This window comes from Cheilinus undulatus, linkage group 3, assembly GCF_018320785.1.
Source record: "Cheilinus undulatus linkage group 3, ASM1832078v1, whole genome shotgun sequence".
NCBI classification, from domain to species: domain Eukaryota; kingdom Metazoa; phylum Chordata; class Actinopteri; order Labriformes; family Labridae; genus Cheilinus; species Cheilinus undulatus.
Window position 1 is genome coordinate 55,055,660 of NC_054867.1, and position 8,522 is coordinate 55,064,181.

The 8,522-nt window shown below is 42.3% G+C and overlaps 1 protein-coding gene across 1 annotated transcript; it reads right to left on the minus strand.

Moving 5' to 3' along the window:
• Positions 1-670: 670 nt before the first annotated feature.
• LOC121503811 (protein ATP6V1FNB) lies at positions 671-8,239 on the minus strand. The gene is made up of 4 exons (XM_041778377.1): positions 8,064-8,239; positions 1,869-2,034; positions 909-1,011; positions 671-789 (listed from the first exon to the last, which is right to left on the minus strand). Exons 1-4 carry the CDS (start codon positions 8,237-8,239, stop codon positions 671-673), a joined length of 564 nt encoding a protein of 187 aa, XP_041634311.1.
• Between the last annotated feature and the right edge of the window lie 283 nt (positions 8,240-8,522).

The following is an 8,522-nucleotide window of genomic DNA, read 5'->3' on the forward strand; positions in this document are numbered from 1 at the left end:
GTTGAGTAACACTGATTTAGAGAATATTTTAATTTACCCAAATAATGAAAAATAATATATGGCTGCATGTCCAACAAGGTATTTAATACTTTGTAGACTTTTGCCACCATTAGACCCACAATCATGACCCACTTTAGGGTCCTGACCCACCAGTTGAGAACCATTGATCTATAGAGTATAAGGCTCAAAGTGTAAGTATAAATATGTAACACTTTTATCAATACTGAACAAAAACACAGGTTTATTTAAGAAGAAATTAAAAATTAAGCAGTGCTGTGTAACATTTCCTACAGTGGCCAACTATTTAAAACTCTGAGGTATCGGGTGAACAACTTTCTGAATGAGGTTCATTAATAATCAATTACACAATATCAGGTTGTTAGACACTTAACCTTACTCCTGTGTGTGTGGCGGACAGACAGGAAGTAGAGGACTGAAACCCACACCAAACAGAATTGGAGGAAAAATATTTTAGCCAGGATAAGAGTCCAAAAGTACAAGATTTACCATTCTGCTGAGAAATTTGCAGTTAGTCATGATCTTTTTAAAATTTTCCCCTTATCCTCCAAAGCTGTGAACTGCTGATTTACATTATCAGCTCTATATTCTATAAAACAGGATTATATGTGCTACTCTAAACCCTCATAAGGAGCGATCCGCATGTCTGATTTCAGCCCAGAGTGTCGGTGGCTGAAGGGTCGCTGAACACGCCGTTCCTGGCGTAAAACGTGTTCTTCACCACTGAGGATTTGGCGCGGGACGGCGTTCTGTAATCCAGAGTGTAGTCACCTGAGGATCATGACAGAAAAGGTCAATCTGGAGGGAAAGAACTGGAGAGTATTTTTACCAGCTGAGACAAACAGCAAGTACATATCCAGTCTGGAAGCTAGTCAGGGTCTTGATCCTACCCAGCCTCCATCCATACTCCCAGGACGAGAGCACGGGAAAGTCGAACTTGTCCTCAGGTCTGATTCGTCCTCGTCTCTGCAGGTACAGGCTGCGCCCTTTACCCTGAAGAACACGCTTCATTAGAATAACTAAAAGAGGATTAAAATACGTCATGTTTCAACATTTGGCAGAAATGAAGAAGAAATGACTGACTGCTGTCTACATGTGTTGGTGTAAAAGTCAGCTAGTTTACAATCATGCCACTATAATTTGCATCGTGTCTGTCTGTGTTGATTTTCACGCCACATCGTTGCTCCAATTGTCCTTGTTCTCTCTCAGTAGACTTCTTAGGTATACTGGTTCGAAACTGGTGCCATGGAAAAACCATAAATATGAAAAGATTGTGTGCCAAGTCATGATTCAGGGACTTCTGTTGAGCTCCATTTAAGTCAGAAGTCGGATGTCCGAGCTGGGAATGACGTCGCATCCGAGTCTAATGTGTTTGATTCGCTATGAGCTCTAAAGAGTCGGCCACAGAGTCAGTGTTTTGTGCTGCCTACTAAGACGTGATTCTTTGCCTTTGTGCACATTACAGGAATGGATTTAGAGAGGGTTAGGATATCATTAGCAGAAATAGTCAGAACAAAGTAAGATATCTTTTAAGCTCTTCTCCCTCCTCATAATTAACAAGATGACACGTGTGTGTAATTTACTGGGGAATCACAGTTTAGTTGTTGGTTTGAATGTGGGTCTGTCTCCGTGTTGCACCACAGGTGGGCCGTGTGATTCTTTGTTAAAGCTCCATAAAAAAGCGTGTGCACTTAAACTTAGTAAATAAGTCAAAAGGCACAGCTTTAACACTAAGACTAAGACTGAGAGGTCTGAAATGTAAACTGAAAACTGCAGACTGGTGCTAAAGGAGCAGTTCTCATCTTTGATTACAGAGAGGACAGTGGAGGCTGAACAGCAGTGGTTCATACATGGTGAGAGGATTCCTGATAGAGAGCCATTCTGGTCTGTGGAGACACGGGTCTCATCAGGGGGGCGACACTGAGCTGTCCTTCTTCTGAGGAGGCGACAGAAGGAGGAGGATGAAGGAGGTCACTCTTCTTCTCTGGTGTGCTGGTAACGGTAGGAGGCACAGCCCTGGGTGGGGCAACGAGATAAAACAATTCAAAGGTCACATATTATGGAAAAGTCACTTTTCAGGCTATTCTAGCAAAATATATATGTACCCCTGGTCTGTCCACAATCCCCCCAAGAATCTGGCAGGCAGCTCATTAACATTAAAAGCTACAGACACAGAAACAGCTCGTTCTGAGCAGGGCTGAAACAGAGGGGGTTTTTAGACATACAAACATCCAATACTGAAATGTTTTTACAGCAATAAACTTCAGAGGCATGTTTTGGGGACCTCTGAGACAGATCTAAAATTGTCTTAAAGGGGTCAAATATGTGACCTTTTTTTTTTTTGCAATCAAATTTTTATTAACATTTTCAAAGAAAAATATATAATATAATAATATAATATAAAATATGTGACCTTTAATGTTTAGACAAAAACATTTACACAAAAAAGTCTGAAAATGAGATAAAAACTAACATTTTGGTAATACAAAGAAAAGAAGAAAAATAAGAATTCTCGAGGAAGATACTGGAATTTACTCTTTATAAAAGAAAACCTTAAAAAATGTGTTTTATTATACTGTTTGTCCTCTTAGAGCAGTAGTTCTCAACTAGTCAGGCATCAGGACCCACCAAGTCCTCCTCAAGAGAAATCACGACCCAAAAAAAGAAAAAAAAAAAAAAGAAAGAATTGCATGAATGCATAAATTAGTCGTCACTGGTTAGTCAGTATTCCTGGCTACGATTACACCATGAAGACATAAGAGCATGCCAAAAAATGTTGATGTTTGGGTTCTAAATAGAAAAACTTATTTCACTTTGGGCGCTTTCACATTAGGCCCAGTTGTTTCGAACCGTGCCGCGGCGTGATTCGAGACCACCTCCCCAAGTGGGCCCAAGCCCGGTGCCTGGGAGCGGTTCATTTGCATTCACACTACCCAAATGAACCGGACTTTGGGCTCAAGTGCACTGGGATCCGGGACCGGGCCCCTAGTGTGAAAGCCACCTAAGAGACAGGACTAACAAACACATTAGAAAAGCACATAATTACTAAAGGATTTGCATGCATACATCTTATTTTACTCCATTTTCCAGAGATAGCATAGAAGTTTGGTAATTTCTCTAAAAATTCCCTTGTTATCTTGGGTAAACTAGCTTTATCTCCCAACAAAAGGGAGATAAATAAGTAGAAATCTTGAGAAAAATACAGAATTTTACTCATGATCATAGGTAAACCTAAAAAAAATACATGTATGAAATTACTGTATGTCCACTTAGGGCTTCTGTAGAGTTTAGAGTTTTGTCGCATTTTTTTTCCCTAGTGTACTTTTGCAACCCACAAGCTACAATTTACTCAGCTACTAGAACTGCAGACAGAGCTACTGCAGACAGAGCTACAGTTTACTGTAGACAGAACTAGACAATTTCCACGAACGGAAATCGTAAGAGGGGCTCGGGGGGCGTGCGGGTTTCATCGCAAGGTCATTCCTGACAATAGACCTGACTTGTCATTACAAGGTCATGTCCAAGTCCAGGCTGAAGCAGCATGTAGCTGACCAATGACACGGTGAAATGGTTGAGAAACACTGTACATGACAGGAGGCTTCATTCATGTGTTTTAGTCATGTATGGCCTGAATAGCTGATGCTGATCACCTGGCACCTGAGCTTCAGCTGTCTTCTTGATATACCTGGTGGTGTTGGCCCTCCCTGTGAAATAGAGTCCTTTAATTGGATTCTATACAGACATGCAGTTCCTGTCAAGGTCTTGATGAGAGCAGGAGCAGAAGAGATGAATTTTATCATTTCCAGCTCCATTTGAACACATGAAAAACTTTTATTGAGAAAGGATTGTGGGTTCTTATTTTGATTGATGTCACCAAAGTCAAGACAACACACACGCATGCGCGCTTCGTGTGCTAACACACACAAATGCACAATCTCTCCCATTCACTTCATATGGGATATATGTGTGGCTGTCTTTGGCGACTGACGTCGCCAAAGACTTTATGGGGGACTGTATGTGGATGAGAAGTCACCCACAGTCCCACCATCATGTTAAAGCAGTGTTTAAATGGGGTGCTTTATTGGAACAGCTCCATGTGTGTGCGTGATCAAAGCTCATTGAGGGCTGTATGTGTGTTAATCAGCAATGACATCATCATCAGTGATCACAGAGAGCAGTTACACCTGTGAGAGAAGAGAGCAGTTTTGGGTGATTTTGCTTGTGAACACAGTCTCTTTCTCCTCTCTTTGTGTGAACACTGTACATGCTATCATCGAACGGATTTCAGCGTGAGCATCTGCAGGCCTTGAACTATCAGTGATGTTATTTTGGTGTTGATTGTGCAAGAAATGAGGCCAGGGGGCGAGCTAAAAACGGGCATCTTTCTGACTCTGATGACAAAATTATCAGATTCTGTAACATTGCAGCAGACGAGAGAGGTGTCAGCGTACTTGGGACAGTTGGTCCTCTCACGCCAAAACTGCACATGATATGGCTTTGGTTCTTGGTTTGACAGTAGCGGTACAGATTTCCTCCATTTTGATATATATTTTATGTGTGTGGTGTTAGATTTATGGCTGTAGTCACTAGTTGTTTGCAAAATTCCCAGTTGATGTGTCAGCTCTACCAGCCTCTGGGGTGAGGACATCACCCACTCTAGCAGGGCGATTTTTAAGCATTTTCGCTAAATGCACAGGAGTTGGAAGACTCATCTATCGAAAACCATAAACCCCATCATCATAACAAAGACATTCCTGAAGACAGGACAAAAATACCTGCGTTTAGAGTTTGAATGATCCGTGTAGGTGAAAGTATGGCAAAGCAGTAGGGGTGGTAAAAACCCTATTTTTGTGGTTTCATCGTCCCTCTAAAAAAAAGCTGCAAATCTCTTCGAAAAATCATAGCACACAGATCGGGAACAAACCACACGTTTTGATGTATAATTTGTAGGGGTTTTCTAAAAAGCCCTAGGAGGAGTAGCACATGAATTTTTGTCCACAAGATGGAGAAAAGAAAACAGAAATGCACGGAAGAACAATAGTGACTCGTGGCTCGTGTCGTTGCCCCGAGCCCCTAACTACAGTTTACTCAGATACTAGAACTGCAGACAGAGCTACAGTTTACTCAGATACTAGAACTGCAGACAGAGCTACAGTTTACTCAGATACTAGAACTGCAGACAGAGCTACAGTTTACTCAGACACTAGAACTGCAGACAGAGCTACAGTTTACTCAGATACTAGAACTGCAGACAGAGCTACAGTTTACTCAGATACTAGAACTGCAGACAGAGCTACAGTTTACTCAGATACTAGAACTGCAGACAGAGCTACAGTTTACTCAGATACTAGAACTGCAGACAGAGCTACAGTTTACTCAGACTCTAGAACTGCAGACAGAGCTACAGTTTACTCAGATACTAGAACTGCAGACAGAGCTACAGTTTACTCAGACACTAGAACTGCAGACAGAGCTACAGTTTACTCAGACACTAGAACTTCAGACAGAGCTACAGTTTACTCAGACGCTAGAACTGCAGACAGAGCTACAGTTTACTCAGACACTAGAACTGCAGACAGAGCTACAGTTTACTCAGACGCTAGAACTGCAGACAGAGCTACAGTTTACTCAGACTCTAGAACTGCAGACAGAGCTACAGTTTACTCAGACTCTAGAACTGCAGACAGAGCTACAGTTTACTCAGACGCTAGAACTGCAGACAGAGCTACAGTTTACTCAGACACTAGAACTGCAGACAGAGCTACAGTTTACTCAGATACTAGAACTGCAGACAGAGCTACAGTTTACTCAGATACTAGAACTGCAGACAGAGCTACAGTTTACTCAGATACTAGAACTGCAGACAGAGCTACAGTTTACTCAGACACTAGAACTGCAGACAGAGCTACAGTTCACTCAAACACTAGAACTGCAGACAGAGCTACAGTTTACTCAGATACTAGAACTGCAGACAGAGCTACAGTTTACTCAGATACTAGAACTGCAGACAGAGCTACAGTTTACTCAGACTCTAGAACTGCAGACAGAGCTACAGTTTACTCAGATACTAGAACTGCAGACAGAGCTACAGTTTACTCAGACACTAGAACTGCAGACAGAGCTACAGTTTACTCAGACACTAGAACTTCAGACAGAGCTACAGTTTACTCAGATGCTAGAACTGCAGACAGAGCTACAGTTTACTCAGATACTAGAACTGCAGACAGAGCTACAGTTTACTCAGATACTAGAACTGCAGACAGAGCTACAGTTTACTCAGACTCTAGAACTGCAGACAGAGCTACAGTTCACTCAAACACTAGAACTGCAGACAGAGCTACAGTTTACTCAGATACTAGAACTGCAGACAGAGCTACAGTTTACTCAGATACTAGAACTGCAGACAGAGCTACAGTTTACTCAGACTCTAGAACTGCAGACAGAGCTACAGTTTACTCAGATACTAGAACTGCAGACAGAGCTACAGTTTACTTAGACACTAGAACTGCAGACAGAGCTACAGTTTACTCAGACACTAGAACTTCAGACAGAGCTACAGTTTACTCAGACACTAGAACTGCAGACAGAGCTACAGTTTACTCAGACACTAGAACTGCAGACAGAGCTACAGTTAACTCAGACACTAGAACTGCAGACAGAGCTACAGTTTACTCAGACACTAGAACTGCAGACAGAGCTACAGTTTACTCAGACGCTAGAACTGCAGACAGAGCTACAGTTTACTCAGACACTAGAACTGCAGACAGAGCTACAGTTTACTCAGACGCTAGAACTGCAGACAGAGCTACAGTTTACTCAGACACTAGAACTTCAGACAGAGCTACAGTTTACTCAGATACTAGAACTGCAGACAGAGCTACAGTTTACTCAGATACTAGAACTGCAGACAGAGCTACAGTTTACTCAGATACTAGAACTGCAGACAGCGCTACAGTTTACTCAGACTCTAGAACTGCAGACAGAGCTACAGTTCACTCAAACACTAGAACTGCAGACAGAGCTACAGTTTACTCAGATACTAGAACTGCAGACAGAGCTACAGTTTACTCAGACACTAGAACTTCAGACAGAGCTACAGTTTACTCAGACACTAGAACAGCAGACAGAGCTACAGTTTACTCAGACTCTAGAACTGCAGACAGAGCTACAGTTTACTCAGACACTAGAACTTCAGACAGAGCTACAGTTTACTCAGACACTAGAACTGCAGACAGAGCTACAGTTTACTCAGACACTAGAACTTCAGACAGAGCTACAGTTTACTCAGACACTAGAACTGCAGACAGGGCTACAGTTTACTCAGACACTAGAACTGTAGACAGAGCTACAGTTTACTCAGATACTAGAACTGCAGACAGAGCTACAGTTTACTCAGACACTAGAACAGCAGACAGAGCTACAGTTTACTCAGACACTAGAACTTCAGACAGAGCTACAGTTTACTCAGACACTAGAACTGCAGACAGAGCTACAGTTTACTCAGACACCAGAACTGCAGACAGAACTACAGTTTACTCAGACACTAGAACTGCAGACAGAGCTACAGTTTACTCAGACACTAGAACAGCAGACAGAGCTACAGTTTACTCAGACACTAGAACTGCAGACAGAGCTACAGTTTACTCAGATGCTAGAACTGCAGACAGAGCTACGTTAACTCAGATACTAGAACTGCAGACAGAGCTACAGTTTACTTAGATGCTGGAACTTCAGACAGAGCTACGTTAACTCAGATACTAGAACTGCAGACAGAGCTACAGTTTACTCAGATACTAGAACTGCAGACAGAGCTACAGTTTACTCAGATACTAGAACTGCAGACAGAGCTACAGTTTACTCAGATACTAGAACTGCAGACAGAGCTACAGTTTACTCAGATACTAGAACTGCAGACAGAGCTACAGTTTACTCAGATACTAGAATTGCAGACAGAGCTACAGTTTACTCAGATACTAGAACTGCAGACAGAGCTACAGTTTACATGAAACTCCATCCAAATGCAGCTCAAACGTGCATCAGCTCACCGGGGGTCTGCAGGTAGATGGGGTTGCTGGGGTGTTTTTGTGTTGATGTTTCCAGGATTGTAGCAGGAGGGGTAAAGCTCAGCATAGCGTCTCCTCCAGGCCAACCGGGTCAACATCTCCTTTTGGATCTGCTCTCTGTAGCAGTTCTGGCTCTGGGTCGTCAGCAGGCTCTGCATCTCCTGCCACAGACGAGCGTTTAGCAACCATTCTAACACATTACTATTGCTATCGAACACAGGTGTCAAACTCAAGGCCCGGGGGCCAAATCCGGTCCATGGAACAGTTAAATCTGGCCTGTAAGATGATCTGATATTTCTGTTCCAACTGTCCCATCAGTCTGAGTTCTGCAGATTTCCTCAAGTATAAACATGTGAACTTATCCTGATGATTTAAGATATCCTTGTTAAGTCATAAAATCTTAAAAAAGTTAGGGGTAAAAATATTTAGATAAGAAGTCAG

Excerpts from the sequence above, each read along its gene's own strand:
- LOC121503811 (XM_041778377.1), bottom strand. The coding sequence starts at position 8,239 with ATGCAGAGCCTGCTGACGACCCAGAGCCAGAACTGCTACAGAGAGCAG. Across the intron at positions 2,035-8,063 it reads CATCTACCTGCAGACCCCCG|GGCTGTGCCTCCTACCGTTA; the intron begins GTGAGCTGATGC and ends TGCCCCACCCAG. Across the intron at positions 1,012-1,868 it reads ATCAGGAATCCTCTCACCAT|GGTAAAGGGCGCAGCCTGTA; the intron begins GTATGAACCACT and ends CGTGTTCTTCAG.